Source organism: Anas acuta, chromosome 1 (assembly GCF_963932015.1).
Source record: "Anas acuta chromosome 1, bAnaAcu1.1, whole genome shotgun sequence".
NCBI lineage: Eukaryota > Metazoa > Chordata > Aves > Anseriformes > Anatidae > Anas > Anas acuta.
This window is the reverse complement of record NC_088979.1, coordinates 152,262,273-152,278,592: the sequence shown is the minus strand read 5'-3', so window position 1 is coordinate 152,278,592 and position 16,320 is coordinate 152,262,273. Positions and strand designations below refer to the sequence as shown.

The window sequence follows — 16,320 nt, the reverse complement described above, 5'->3', positions numbered from 1 at the left end:
GGACAAAGGGTGCAAGCTGGAACACAGGAGGTTCCACTTAAATGTGAGAAGAAACTTCTTAACCGTGAGGGTGACAGAGCATTGGAACAGGCTGCCCAGAGAGGTTGTGGAGTCTCCTTCTCTGGAGACATTCAAAACCTGTCTGGATGTGTTCCTCTGTGACCTGATCTGGGTGTTTCTCCTCTACGAGGGGGACCGGACTAGATGATCTTTCAAGGTCCCTTCCAATGCCTAACATTCTGTGATTCTGTGAATTGGGCCCAGGTGATGGAAAAAAGGCTTGAAATCCTCGAGTACAAGCTTGGACAGTGAGCAAACAGAAGAGCACTTGAGATCTGTTATTTTTTAACGCATTATTTTGGGCTTCTAACTTCTGGCAGCACTAATCCAGCCAGTGAATGTGGTTACAAGCCATGGCAGCATGAGTGCTTGCTGTTAGACGCAGGTTTTACCTCAGGCCTTAGGCCGCCCTGGCTTGCAGTCACCAGGCTTGGTGAGGTGTCTGTTGCATGGCTCCCAAACCTCTGCTCACCAGAGAGACATTGAGTCAGGAGCTCATTTCAGTGCCACACTCCAGAAGAAAGGGGGAAAACCCCACAAAGTCAATCTGAAAATAAGCCTTCTGATTTTAACTCCCTACCCTATTCCGATCCTGAACAACAATATGCTTTTGAATAAATTTCGTTCTCCCTTAATCCATCAGAGCCTATTGAATTGCGAGAGAACCAGCTCTGTGCTTCTGTAAGAAGAACCTAACATCTAGAACCTAGTCTAACAGGGAAGGGAAATGTGTTAGTCTCACTCCCTTGCCACCTGCAACACACTGCAGCCATACAACACACAAAAATCATCCCCCTGAAGCTATATAGGTTCCTGCTCGACTATGTATAACAGTGCAGGGTGTGGTGTGGTGTGCTCCAGTGTGGTTGGAAATGAAGGCAAGGGGAAGGTGCATCTGCCGAAGCTGCGCAGAGGCCATGGCACGAAGAGGAGGGAGCCATTTTCTTAGGCAGATGACATACATCCTCAGCGTGGTCATTGCAGCAAAAGAATCAGTCTTCACTGCATATCCTTGATCCTTTAAATTTGTCTCAGATATTTACATACATCTGGGAACACTGAGCTGCAATTCAGTGCAACCTCCAGCACAAGGAACATCATGAAGAAATTAAACATTGAAAGGCAAGATAAACAAACCCTTTGTAAGAAGTTGGGTCTCACAGAAAAATACATCTCTCTTTAAAGGAACACATACGTTTCCATTGACCCAGGACATGCACAGACAGTCCCAGAAGAGGACTGAGATAAAAGAAGAAGCCACTGCTTTTGTAAGCATCATGAGTACCAGAGAATGGCCTATAGAAGCCTCCATCATCGCACAGCAATGCATATTCCAAGAAAGAATCCATTTTAAAACAAGGCACTTGTTTTATTGCATAGTTGATCATGACAGGTTGGATGCAGAGAGCAAGTTCCTGAATTCCCCTTCAAAACAGAGAACAAAAGTGCCATAGACACCTGTTTTTAGTCTGATCAACAGAGAAACAAGCAGTGCAGTAACTGTAGGTGCCAAGGCCATGCACAGATGCTTATTTCTGAACAGGAACATCCTCTCTCAAGAGTCATGGGGCAGGGAGGCATTTACATTCAGCCTCATTTCCCCACCACCACATCTGAGTCTTTTTTTTTAAAAAGTGACATCACAGGGCTGGATACTTTGCTGCCTCTGTCGCATGCACCATCACCATCTGCAGACCATTAAGAAGGGCAGTATTGAACTCCTGCTGTCCATGTGTGATCCAACAGGACATTAATGCTAGTCTCACCTGCTACTTAATTGCTGGCTCCGGGCTTGCACAAGGCGGCTGAGGCTGCAGGGTGGCTCCTGCTGACACTCAGGAGGAGCACAAGTGGATTAGCTCGTGTCTCCTCACAGGCTGCAGAGAAATTCAGCTGGGCTGGGCAGTGTGTGCTGCGGGTTTCAGCAGCAGTGCCAAGTAAGGACAAAGACTTGTCTTACCTGTGGGTTTGTGTGAGTCAGCATACATCACAGGCTGAAGCCGGCTGGGACACCAACCGAAAAAGCAAGTCCCAATCTTTGACTGGACAGAGATGTAATGCGACTGTGCTCGAAGCAAATGAAATTCCTTGTCTCAGCACAGTACTGATCCAGCACCACGCTCAGTAACTGATGCCTCACCTACAACCTGTTGCCAGCTCTCCGTCCCTCAGAGGAACCTTTCAGATCTTCCTCCAGCAGAAAAGAAAATGTGCTGCTCCATAAACCAAGCAGGCTGCATGAGTTATGTAGGGATGAGGTTTTTTTTGTCTCCTTCACATGCCCCTATAACACCTTTTCAGAAAAGAAACAGCACATGGTTCACAGCCCAGGAGCAACATGTGTTATAATGGGTGAATTAAAAAAAAAAAAAAAAACAAAACAAAAAATAAACCAACCAACCAAACAAACAAAAAGGATCTCCAAGATACCTGCCCCAAAAGTTTTCCTTAGAGAAACATGAAGTTACTGACCCACTCACACAGGAAGAACACAGGATTCTCTGTCTGCTGCTCTTCACTCTCACTGCAATTGCAAGAAAGCACAAGAAAAGGAAATGCCTGAAGGCCCTTCAGCTTCAGAAATTAGGGTTGCTACGAGCAGAAAATGGGGCCCAGGCTACCACTGCTGTGTTGCAGTCTCCCTCTCCTGGACCTGCTACATCACTTGCCAGGTGTCATCTCCCAGCCAAGGTGCTAGAGCCACCCCAGCTTCACTAGGAGCTATGAAGGGCTTCAAAGATAGCTCAGGTGCCAACGGTAATACTTCCACCCCTCCAAATCCACTGCACTCCCTACAACGTGGAGCAGAGACGGGAACCATGGCTCATTGCCCATCAGCACCGGTTACAGAAACAGGTTTCCTTCTCGAACATCCCCTGTGTGCATGATCCCTCCTGGGGAGTTACAGGCAAGACCCCGTTCTAAGGAAGTGCAACTAAGGCAACTTAAGGCAATCATTAAGCCCCTGTTTTTCTAAATTAAGTGCCAGATCAAAGTCGGCTCAGGCAAACACCAGTGGCAGGCAAATAAATGCCTGGTATGGCTGACAGAGCAGCCCCATGGCTTTTTGACAGTGGCTCGGAAATAGAAGCTGCTGAAAGCACTGCAGGTGCAGCCTGGTGTGCTCTCACACTTTCAGGGGCCAGTCTAGGCTCTGTCTCAGGTCGGGATCTATAGCATGTAATCTATTTTGACAAGCACAGGGAGAAAACGGATCCTTGTGCAACCTGACAGTGATGAAGGGTTGTGTTGTACAAAGGCAGCCGCTAAGAGGGCTTCTAAAACCAAATATTCCTAGTCAGGACAATGTATCAAAGATGTATCAATGTTCTTCAAAGAAAAGCTCATTTTAAAGGTAGGAGGCCTCTTTGCACACTTAGGAAGAAGCAGTCATTAGGAGCAGATGCTTCTAATGCATGTCAGGATAGGCCACTCTCTGGAGAGGCCGGGCCAGAGACCTTGGGTTTGGCTGGGGTTTGGCTGGAATTGGGAACAGCACAGTCAAGGACATGGTGTATGCAAAAAGACTGTCTCGGAAAGAGAAGGTTGAGTTTCTTGCACAGGAGCTGGATGTGTATCAAGCACTGGAAGAAGCACAGGAAAAGGCAGCAGGAGCTGGAATGTCTGGCACTGCCACATTGTGCGTGTCAGCCTCGCCGTGGTGCTGCCGCTGCCTTCAGGAGCCCACAAGCCCTGCACTGTGTGAGTAACTCAGGCCCTGCCAGGCTCTGTCTGGACTCGTCTTGGCCTGCCCAGAGCCGTGCTGTAGCTCATTTGGCTGTAACAGCAATTGTCTAAGGAGCAGGTGGCTGCTACCAACATTGTTTTAACTTCCATACACTTGCTGATTATTTATTTTTGTGACAGACAGCAGGTCCTAGCGAGAGGCCCGTTAACTGCTGGGCCTAGAGCGCAGCACCCAGAGCGTGGCTAACGCAGGGCTTTGCACAGCAGCGAGCACAGGAGGCATTAAGGCAGTAACAGGCCATGGGGCACGGCCTCCAGCAGCCCCTGGAATAGCTCTTCTTGTAAATCCAAGCCTCTACCCAAACTGAGCTCTCCTGGGTGAGGATACAGCTTTGCAAGGCTCAGGCCGAGGGCAGCGTTCATGGCTTCTCACTCTGGCTGAGGCTGGCTCGTGATGGCATCTTCTTGGAGACCCGTCACTTTCCGAAGTTTGTCTTCGCTGAAGTCTGTGCCCATCGAGTTGGGAACACAGAGACTCCCGTGGTAAAGAAGGCTGGAAGCTCGTGACTTCTGGCACCAAGAAGATGTCTTCTGCTCCACCTGCAGATCTCCAGGGTAGATCTCGAGCATATCAAGTACAGCTTCATGGCCCTGGATGCAGTAGCCATAATTATAGGGTCTTCTGCTTGAGGGGGAGCAACAATGCAGCGGCACACCAGAGATTTAGCTTTTATGACCGTGGGAAACTCTTCAAGGATCAAAGGCTACCATGAAGAGATTGGATCCACATGACCAGGGAGGTAAAAGCATCTTTGCTAAGCTGCCCAACCTGGGGAGCAGAGCTTTAAACTAGGAACAGCAGGTGAGGGATGGGACAACTGACAATCAAGTGAGGACAGGACGGACTAATTTGGCTGGTGGATGTTGCAGCATGGCTTTGAGAGGAGAGATCCTGGCAACAACAAAACACGGCAGAAGGGGGCCCAACCCAAGCGTAACAAGGAAAGCAAAAGCGAAAATAAGGAAGTTCTGGGAGGACAGCGTTGTGGGGAAATCTCTCGGCTTTTCTGGGAAGTCAGCACATCTGGGTGTCTCTCTGAAGTTCTTTGTCATCAGCAATTGCAGCTGCCTGAACCTGCTGGGAATGTTTAGAGCACCATCTTCACTTCTGTCAGTGAAGTAGGATCCAGTGAGGGAACATTTAAACAAACTAGACACGCATTGGTCTGTGAGACTTGATGATTGCATCCCTGAGTGCTGAGGGAGCTGGCTGATGACATTGCAAGGCCAATCTTTGCTGTCTTTGAAAGGTTATGGTGAATGGGGGAAGTTCCTGAGGAGCAGAACAGAGCAAATGAGAGTCCTGCCTCAAAGGAGGATCTGGGGAACCACATGCCAGTCAGCCTCACCTCAGTCCCCGGTAAGGTGACAGGAATTCTTCCAGAAACCACCTCCAGACACAGTAAGGACAAGGTGACTGAGGCCAGTCAGCATGGATTACAGGGTAATCACGCCTAGGCAACCTTCTGGGATGAGGTGATTGACTTGGCGAGTGAGAGCCAATGTTGTTTATTTTGCAGCGCATGTTGTTTATTTTGGACTTATAAGGCTGTTAACGTAGTCCTTGACGACATCCTGACAAACTGAGGAAGTATGGACTAGATAAATAGATAGTGAGGTGAATTGAAGGCTTGGGATCGCTGATACAAAGCCCAGAGGAAGCAAATCGCTAGCAGTGTATCCAGGGGTCGGTACTGGGGCCGGTACTGTTAGACATTTTCATTAGTGACCTCAATGAGGGGGCAGAGTGCAGCCTTAGCAAGCCTGCAGACACAAAACTGGGAGGAGCAGCTGAGACACCAGAGGGCTGTGCTCCCATCCAGAGGGACCTGGACAGGCTGGAGAAATGGGCTGACAAGAATCTCCTGCGGATCGGCAAGAAGTGCAAAGTCCTGCCCCCGGGGAGGAACAACCCCAGGCACCAGCACATGCTGGAAGTTGATTCGGTTGAAGGTAGCTTTGCAGAAAAGGACCTGGAGGTCCTGGGGGACACCAAGTTGAACAACGTGCCAAACAACTTGCCCTTGTGGCGAAGAGCATTGCCAGCAGATCAAGGGGGGTGATTTTTCACCACTAACTCTGCACTGGTGAGGCCACCCCTATGTCCATTTCTGGGCTCCCCAATACAAGAAAGACACGGAGCTATTGGAGAGAGCACACTTGAAAGGACCATGAAGATGATTATGCGACTGGAGCACACCCCTCATGAGGAAAAGTTGGAATTGTTCAGCCTGGAGAAAGCTCAGGGGGATCTTACCAGTGTGGATAATTACCTGATGGGGGAAGGAAAGATAATGGAGCCAGATTCTCCTCGGTGGTGCCCAGGAACAGGACAAGAAGCAGTGGGCACAAACTGAAACAAAGGAAATTCTGTTTAAACATAAGAAACTTTAGTTCCTGTGAGGGTGGTCAAGCACTGGACCAGGTTACCTGGAAAGGCCATAGCACCTCCTGGAGATACTCCTTTGGACACAGCCCAGTACAACCTGGTCTTGATGACCCTGCTTTGAGCACAGAGGTGGGCTGGACGATCTCCGTAGGTGCCTGCCCACCTCAGGCGTTCTGTGATTCTGCAATGAGTCGTCGTGCTGAGTGGAGGATCTACGATGCTAGAACAAGGGAGGCGGTGCAGACACAGTCGCAGGATGCCACTGCCCAGTGCTATTGCAAGGCACCAGTAACCAAATCACTGGAGCAACTGGGAGCTAGGTAGAACCAGTTTTATATATAACAAGAAGCGTGCAACATGCAGAAAACACTCCATAAACAGCAAATGTGCAAATAATGTGGAAAAGTGAACCAGGTGAGAACAGTATTTGGTGTTGTTTTACAGCTGATCCCATAACTGAAGGAGAAACCATGAACACTATACTCCTTCCCTGACAAACTCACTGTGAGCTTGCCCCATTTGCAACTTCAGTCATCAGCTTTAGGACTGGAAGTGGCAGTGGAAGGGGCAGACACTAGAAAGTTGGTGCAGACATCCCTGAACTGCATGCAGTTTTACTTTAAGCCTTAGTAACATTGTAGCTGGACAATAAATCTTTGTATTGCTAAAACTTTTCAACACTAATTGGTGATTAATTCTTAACTTTGTGTAGGAGATCTTTTTGCTGGACCAAGTGGCTAACAACCTACTGCCATGCTGGAGCCCTACCCTTTCCCCAGTCAGCTGTATGGTGGCTCAGCTGGTGGGCTCTGGTTCTCTGCTGGGATCAGGGAAAGCAGAGCAGTGAAGGGGGAAGGAACCCCATGCAAATCCAAAGTCCCCGATCATCCACACCACCTCAATAAAACATTTGAACTTGGCTCACAAACTGCATCTACGAATAGGGACAGAGCAGCTGTGCTGTCACATGAAACGTCTTGGTGATGCTTCAGCAAGTCACTGCGTAGATGTTCAAGTTTGGAAGATTTGTGGCTCTTTGAATCAAACCTGCTCTGCCAGGTCTTGAGGCTTCCCCACTTTAGCAAGGGCCAGATGCTGCTATGCAGGCCGGGACAAATTCAAACCAGATTTTTTTTTTTTTTTGTGCTAACATCGGAAAAGTTTGCTTGCATTCAAGCCTGTAAGTTGGGATATACAAAAAGCAAACACATGCCAGAAAGCCGGGTACACTTTATACTTGTCTAGTTAAAAAGGGTTTTTATTTGTGCTACAGCCTAACAAGGCCCAAGGCTGAAAGTAAAATGAGGCTCTGCATAGGTGTGGGGAAGAGGAAAACTTCGTCTAAAATGGAGAACCCAAGGCTCAACCATCCCACTCCACTACCCTGGCCTTAAATACGGGGCTTTGTGTTTGCTTCTCTCAGTGCCTCCCACTGCAGATGCAGGAATTGGGGGCTTCAGGGGCTTCATGCAGAACTGGCCGTGCCCTCATGGGAGAATGCCAAAGCACAGGGCTGCTTTCTTTCTCTGAGCCTTTCAGGGACTTTCCACCAACCTGCTGAAGGCTTTTTGCTATCAAGTACACCTTTCTATCCACAGGACAATCAATCTACTGGTGTTTATACCCAAATACCACGCATTTTATTCCCATTTTCTAACAGCCTCAAACATCCGTCCACTTTACAAAACACCATTGCGCTTGGACAACGCTTGGGTGCGGCTCCCATTCATCCAGCTTCCTCTATCTTCTGTCAGCCCTTTTTCCCCTGAGGGCAGCTTGCTCACACCATTTGCCGGGGCTTGGTGGACACAGCAATGCTCACGCCACACCACACTTCCAGACCTGGACCCAGGTCTCCCAGGTGCACAAGTTACTCCCTCTGCACCCAGCTGAGTGTTTTGGGAAGCCCACAAGGGACCCACCACACAACACACGACTTTGACATGACAGGATTAACACCACGTGCAGGCAGTTGCACACAACTGGGGTTGCTACACACGCACACCCCAGCTGAAGCATTTCTGTGCAGGAAAACCCCAAAACAAGACGGAGGTGCCTGACCTGCAGACGTTACTGCCAGCTGTCCCAGTGCAGTGCCTATGGGGACACCCACACAAGCTTACCTCACGCCCCCACCTTGGTGCCAAAAGTTGTACAATGTATTCCAAGTGAAATAGGATCTTTTAATGTCACATATCCAAACAATAGTTCTCATCTCCAAATGGAAAATAGGTCCTTTGAACATCAGCTGCTCCCAGCCTGGCTGAGCAGGGTGCGGCGCAGCTGACTGGCACAACTGTTGAGGTCAGACCTCGGTTCTTTGGTAAAATACATGCCACGAACAAACGCGAATGCAGAGTTGTACCCAAAGCGTCCATTTATAAGACTAATCGTCACTCCACGTCCCTTATTATAGATTTGCATTTTAAAACAGTCATATACATTAAATAGCTCTCCAACTTCTCAACAGCAAACACGGGAAGCAGCACAAAGTCGGCCACCCCGCCGGTTTATGAACAAGCAACACATGTTGGAGCGAAGGGAAACATTAAAAACAGGCGTTCTGTCTCACACAGTTTATTTAACAATAGGTAATAAGAAATCAATTTTTAACAGTCTATACAGTGATCGAAAGTTCGTATTTATAAGTAATCAACTTTAATTGCATGATTTACAACAGCTGAGGGTTTTTTGCTTTCTATTTTCAAGTTTTACAGAAGGTGGAAGAGGGTGGGAAAAGGGCATGGGAGAGAGAGAGAGAAAGCAAGCATAAAGAAGAAACCCCAGGGACTTTCTCAGGTTAAAATCATCCCATTGGAATTGTTTCTTACCCTCTTTTTTATTTTTTTTTCTTTTGTTAGATGTAAAAATAACGAAAAAATTCTTTCAAGAAAACAGAAACCACAATATATATACTACATCCATTTGGCAGCTGCCCCTGTGTATTTGCAAAAATGTTGTTTTCTCTCTACATGTACAAATTATTTTAATACTTGAAGTTTTTTTTAAGCTCAGACTCTTGTATAGAAAATTCTTGGAGGACAAAAGTAGACTTCAGGAGGGGACTGAGTTATTTAATATTTTTACATTTTTCAAAGAATTGACATATTTCCAACCAAAGAGGAAAAGATCGGTATTTACTTTAATATATATATATTTATATATGTAATGTATTTTTAAAGCAACATTAACCCCTTTTGTCCTCCGGTTTTAGGAATAGTTTCTCCTGTGTTGTTGTCTTTAAAACGTTTCTGTTGTTGTTTTTTTGCAGTGACATGAAGAAAAACCAGAATAGGGAAAATGTTTACCATCTGCCTCAGTAAATAATAACTATCAATATTACATATTTTCATTAATTTAAAAAAAAATAAAACCTATTGGAGGCATGAGTAGGGTGTCCTTTGGTGAACAGCCAAAAGATCACCCTCTTCCCCTGACCTCCCCAACGCACACGAGGAAAAAAAAAAAAAAAAACAAGAAAAAGGACTGGTTATGATTCCAGCCATAACAAAAATATATTCTTTGTACTCTACTGTCCCTCAGGTTCGTTGTTGGTTTGTTTTTAAAACCACAAACTACTGCTGCAGAGTTCAGATGTGTCCAGGGAAAAATGTTGTTTTAGCTAAGAAAGATTCAAAAAAATTTGTCTTCAGTACAAAAAGTCTTGAGAAAATAAGTTTTTTTTCTTTTTTTCTTTTTTTTTTCTTTTTTTGCTCCCAAAATGCTACAACGTGTCTAGTGTATGTCTAGTGTACTCTGTGAAAGGTTTGAATTCAAGTCTGAGTTCTCGGAGCTGAGCCCCAGTTCCGTGGCGCTTGTACCATGGAGGCCTGCCATGCCGGGATTGCTAGCAAGCTGGGAAAGCATTGCACTCTGGTCCGGGCTGGCAAAGTGCCCTTGATCCATGGGGTTAGCCTGGGCAGCTACCAGTCCTGGATGTGGGGAGCTGGTCTGCGGGGAGACGTGGTGTGGAGAAGGCTGAGGTTGCATCCGGGGGGACGGGCTGGAATGGGGGGGCTGGGACTGGGGCCGCGGCGAGGGTACAGGCTGCGGAGAACGCACTTGGTTGGTGAGCGATGAAGGGAGCTGCTGGCCCTGGAGGTGTGGGGACTGGGCCTGGGTGGGGAGCATGTGCTGTTGGGGGCTCATAGGATTGGGCTGAGCTGGGGACCCCATCTGCTGCTGAAGCAGCCTCTGCTGGAAAGCCTGCTGCAAACTGGCTCCTGTCTCTGCACTCATCGCCTGGGGGAGCTGGCTTATCTGTCCCATGTTTCCTTGCTGCATCTGCTGCATGTGGTGCTGCATTCGCTGCTGCTGTTGCTGCTGCTGCTGCTGCTGGGGGTACCCCACGCCCTGGGGCTGCTGGAACTGGTTGTGGTTGGCCATCCCCGGCCCCAGCGCGGGTCCCGCTCCTTGCTGCTGCTGCTGGCGCTGCTGCTCGATCATCTGGTGCCGCCTCATCAGGAGGTCGCGGAACTGGGGAGCCATCCCCGAGTGATTCATGTTCATCTGCTGCGCCTGAGGATTCATCCCGGCCATGGCCTGCTGCGGCTGCTGCTGCGGCTGCTGCTGCGGCATGCTGGGCCTCTGCACGCCCGCCTGCATGGGGTTCATGTTCTGCATGGCCGGGTTGGGGTGCACCCCCGCCTGCTGCCCTTGCATGGCCTGCTGCGGCTGGAGCCCCGGCTGCCCCTGGGGCATCCCGGGCTGCCCCGGCATCCCCTGGGGGTTCTGCGAGCCCGCGTACTTGGCGGCCCGCTGCTTGATGAAAGCGGCCAGCAGCTGAGGGTTGGAGTGAAGGATGTTGAGCACCTGCTGCTGCTGCATGGGTGAGCTGGGAGACCTGAGAGTCCGCAGGAGGTTTTGTAAGGCTGCCTGGGGCAGAGGTGGTTGTTTGGGCTGAGCGGCACCGGGGACCTGGCCCATCCCTGGCTGAGGTGCCATATTCATCGGCTGACCCGGCTGGGCCACGGACATCATGGATGGCCTCTGCATCCCCGGCTGCAGCTGAGCTTGGGGTAAGCCCCCCTGCACCCACGGCGGCTGCTGCTGGATTCCTGCCGGCCCCATGCCTTGATCTATATGGCCGCCGGGACCTCTGGCTATCTGCGGAGGGTTCATTCCCATCGGCGGCATCTGGGGCATCTGGTGCTGAATCGGCCTCTGGAAAATCTGAACCTGGGCCATCTGCCGCTGGGTCTCCGCCGCCCGCTGGATCTGCATGGCCATTTCCACCGCTGCTGGAGGAGGCCCCTGAACCGGCGGCTGAGGTGGCTGGGGTGGAGTCGGAGGAGTCACCTGGCCGCCTGCCTTGCCCTGGGACACAGCGCTGGGGGGCTGAGTTCTCGGCATGGAGTAGGGCGGCATACTGTTGGGAGGCGCGGGCTGAGGCTGCGAGGCGGGCTGCGGCGGAGGCTGGGGCTGCGGGGTTTGCGGCGTCGGGGGCTGCTGGCCCGTCGGAGTCGTCGGGGTGGCTGGTGTGGGCGAGGGCAACCCCTGCTGCTGGCCCACCACACCGGTCCGCTGCATGCTCGCCATCCTCCTTCGGAGCATCTGCGCCTGTTGCAAACGGTGCTGAAGCTGCTGCTGCCGCAGCTTGTGTTTGATGTTGAGGCAGAAGGGCACCGGGCACTTGTTTTCCTGGCAGTGCTTTGCGTGGTAGCAGCAGAGAGCAATGAGTTGCTTGCAGATGGGGCACCCGCCGTTGGTTTTGCGTTTGCAGCCTTTGGTGTGCTGGACAACCCGTTTCATCTTCTGACAGGATGGCAGCGAGCAGTTGGCATTGCGGCACTGGCAGGCGTGGACCAGAGACTGGATGCAGCGCTGGATGCTCAGGCGACGCGAATCACCGGGGCTCTGCGTGGTTGCAGTCTGCTGGTTGTTGCTCTCATCATCTAGACCAAGGCCTAACTTCTCCATCTTGTGGTCGTGATTCTTAGTGTTATAGCAGGTGATGCACAGGTCGTAATCCTGGAAAGACAACGAAGGCAGAGTTATCAGTGATCCTGTAACTCCATACAATAAAATAAATGCCGTGCTACCCCAACAAGTTGCTCCCAGACTGTTCCTTCCAGGCAAATTGTTGCTTGAGGGAAAAATTTACTTTTTCAGGCTACGTTGAGGTAGCAGAGAGGAATAAACCCAAATTATTGCCAGAGAAAGCGCATGGGTGTAAGGGTGTCTGAAATTTACACAAATAGCTTGAAAAACAAGTTTGCTCTGGGTTAGTAAGTCACACGTGATTCAGCTGGGCTGGAAAAATCCCTCTCTTTCCTGATTAAAAAAAAAAAAAAAGGAGAAGAGAGGAAAGGCCCATCTACTGCCTCTTCAAAAGGAGTACCTTTTCTCTCACTCTTGACCAATTTTCAAAGAAAGCAGAATGAAAGCTGCATTTCCAAGTGAGTTAAACTGCAAAGTGTACTGACAGAAGAATAGAACAGCATTTACATTCTGTGAAAACAACAGCCAAAGAATCTGGGCTCACTAACTGATTTTAAGAAGATCCAAGTCCTCAGGATTCATTAATCCATAGGAAATTTGGAATTCATTTTCCAGTACATATTGCAAAATGAGAGCATCAAATTTTAACTAGGGATTTTCAGAACTGAATCCAAGGTAGTCATTTAATTCCAGCAGGCTACAAAATTAAATTAAGCCAGATTCGAGATTATTCCAGCTTCTGCAGGACACAGCATTGACACAGGCCACTGGGCTTCGTCTTCAAACACCCTGGGTATTGCAAACGCTTCTAGGACAAGTATGCTGTTTGCTACTACAGACCGACAACAGTTTAGCAGAATAGTCACACAAGTACAGGAATCTGTTTTATAGCACAACAAAATCTCTGTATTGGTAAGCTGATGAAGAACCCTATTTAGAGAAATATCTCACAGCACCACTCTGACTCTGGAGGAAGAAAGGATGAATTGCACTTCAGAAGAATCAAGTAAGCCCACTATTACAACTCAAGCAATCGCTACAGTTTCCAGCTGCTTAAGCAGCGGTACCTTAAATGAACTACGGGAAACACCATTCTGCTATTTTAGTTCTTCACAGCATTAAAGTAGGAGACAGAAATCATATCAAGTAGTCAACTAATAGCATTATCTGATACAGAAAACATTTCCTCTCTTTTCTAACTACCAGAAGATGAGCTGTAGAGATCTTTTTCATTAGTTAATATTGTGAAATTAGTTGAAGAGCACTCTGGGCACAGAGATACAGGCACACGATTAGGGTAACCTTCACCAAGCATACCTCACAAACAGTGCAGTGCCATCTGGTCTCCACATGATGCTTGCACTCATTGCAGGTGTAAACAAAGCGGTCTTGGCTCTGCGTATGCAGCTCCACCAGCATGCACATGGTCGACCACTGAGCCCTTCGTAGTGAGGAGAACTCCAGGTGCTTGTCTCTAGCAAGGGTTAGGAAAGCATCGCGCCCGTCCATCAGGTCACATGGAATGAGTGGGTCAGGCTCAACGATGGCAGGCAGGGAGTTGGCTGCAGGGCCAGCAATGAGACGGATGACAAAAAAGACCTGTGAATCCAAGAAAAAAGAGTTAATGCCAGAATTTAACAAGATGTTTTCTTCACCAAACTACATTACACAGAGTGCACAATTCCAGGCCCAGCTAACACTCAAATGATGTGCTGCTAAGGTGGTATGTTTGTAAAGATTGAGAGATTTCAAACCGCTGGGTGCACTGCAGGCTCACCTTCAGAAGCATTAGGTAACGTGTGCTGGACTGAACAGACTAACAGTCTGGATGGCCACAACAGTTTTACTACTAGGAAGTTCCTTCCACATGTGCAGAGTTGAATTTAACCCCACTGCCCTCATAGCAAAGAACGCCCTGACTTACTGGTACCTTTGTCTGGTGGGCCACCCAATTCCCCAGCCATACCTGTATGATTTACAGCACACTGATCTGTTGAAAGTACTAAGGTTTTGCACACTTACGTACTTAAGTACAAACTATATTTCTCATTCTGTCAGCTCTCACCTCCTTGTGTTTCTCCATAGTGGCATACAGCTTCTGGGAGAGGTCATTGGACACATTGGGCATGCCAGGCTTCTTCTTATTGCCACGACTCAAACTGCTCTTGTTCTTACTTGTCTTCTTATTGTTCTTCTTTTTGGCATTTTTGCTGTCTCCCTTGCTCACCTGGCAATTTTAAAGGCATTTTATGTCATGTATCTAAGTTATACCACATCAACATTTTATTACTTTCACACCTCTTATAATTGCAGGACTAAAACTCACAGTAATTCACTCCAAAGACACTTACCATGGTGTCCCCTGAAAGGAAGTTAAGATTACATTAATTCCACTGGAATCACTCCATAAGATAACAAGATCAACAATGCATAGCTCCAAAAGCACTAAAAGCATAAATGCTTAGGAAGGATAAAGGGATAAAGAGCACTAAACAATATTTATCGGAAGTTGTTTGTCTCTGATAGCTGAATGCTGAAGAACCTGAATAATCACAAATGGGTTCAGCAAATGGCCCTCGTTGCATTTTAAAACTAAAAAAAGCAGAATTGATATTACACTAACTGTAGATAAGAGACTTAATCACCTAGATTTACCTTGTTACACCCCTCTGTCCAACAGTTCTTAACTGTATAATATTAAACTGATTTTTATATGAAGTTTTTCTTCCAAGTTCAAAAGGCCTTAGCAATATCATTTCTAATGAGGATGTGATAGGAGGAAGGTGCAACAGTTAAAACAGGTCAGCTTCATTTCAGTTATAATCAAATACCAATGAACAATTTACTCTCTGTGCTCCTGAGAGGGCCTCTCAAAACACTCGAGCATATGACAGTCAAGAATCAAAGCAATTCTTAATTCAAATAAGCTTTTAGCTAAGCTTAAAATAACTTTATCATGATGGAAATTTCCAGTGAACATGAATGATTATCACTTAATTAGAGTCTACAGATTATTATTGCCTCAGATTTCATTGAAATCTGGGGTAAATAACAGGTTCAATTTATTTTTAGTAACCAAGGTTGAACAGCAATATGCTGCAGGCTTTCCCCACCATGAGTTTTTGGGCCAAACTGCTCTGAAAGATCAACATAGGCACTGAGAAGCATCACACACACAGCTAGGTCAGATTCCTCAACACTGGTTTCTGATAGATGAGAGAGATGTGAACCTGCAACTATGCCAAGTGGGGAAAAAAAAACAAAATGATGCCTCCCCAAATAACTACTTGTTAGTTATTGCAAATTCAGTATCAAGTTGCCTAATTCCCAGATGGCTCAAACTTAGTTTATTCAAAAGCCTTGACAGGAGGTGTTGCAAAGAGCAGCACAAGTAGAACATGTGGTTCTCCTGCAACATTAAATTAACTTTTTGATGCAGAAATCTTTTAGGAGAACGCTGACTCTAAACCAGAACAAAATTCAAATATCATAAGATGAGGAAGCAGCAGCATTTAAACAAGAGTTAACTAGTAAGTTCTACTGTGTGAGTAGGATTACTAACTTTTCACTACCTCTTCCACAAAGAGCTCAACAAAGCAAGGACAAACGTATGAATTCCACATCTGCTCATTTTCAAATTTATTTTTGAAGAGGTATAGCTTTTTTGTTCTGTGTGGAATGCAAAAGGATATTTTTTGCATGTTCTCCTAAAAAAAATTGCACAAGATACTAGCAAAAAAAATTTGTAGTTTAGGTAGTCCCACAACAATTCAATGGGATTTTGTGCTTTACATCCTCAATACTGTAAAGCTTCCCACTTAAAAAACAAAACCCTCAGTTGAGTAAATCACTAAATCAGAGCTGTCTTGCTTTCTCCAAGTGTTCTGCTAAGATCACTGTTGTAACATCTAGGTTGGAAAGGAGAGACACTGTCCAGAAGCTAAAGCTTAAGAAAGAAGCTTCCAAGCCAGGATGAGCTTGCAGCATGAACATGGATAATTGGATTTCAGCAGCAAAATATTCAACTAACAGTTGTTTCACTTTAATTGACTTTGGTAATTAGTTAGGTTTATAGCCATATGAACAGCCACTGCTAATAGAAATGTAGCTGATATTCTACCAAACTGTTAATTTATAAAACGTAAATTTGAATTTTCCATTACAGCAAAAGGTGAAAAAGCCAG

The 16,320-nt window shown here is 47.2% G+C and overlaps 1 protein-coding gene across 1 annotated transcript in view; it reads right to left on the bottom strand.

Moving 5' to 3' along the window:
- Positions 1-8,757: 8,757 nt before the first annotated feature.
- The window catches only part of EP300 (E1A binding protein p300), a 63,195-nt gene continuing 55,632 nt past the window's right edge, over positions 8,758-16,320 (bottom strand). Inside the window, exons 29-31 of the mRNA XM_068667285.1 lie at positions 14,202-14,363; positions 13,454-13,735; positions 8,758-12,166 (exon numbers count right to left, since the gene is read on the bottom strand). Coding sequence (XP_068523386.1) covers positions 9,932-12,166; positions 13,454-13,735; positions 14,202-14,363 — 2,679 coding nt within the window. The 3' untranslated portion in view covers positions 8,758-9,931. The remainder of the gene's footprint in view (positions 12,167-13,453; positions 13,736-14,201; positions 14,364-16,320) is intronic.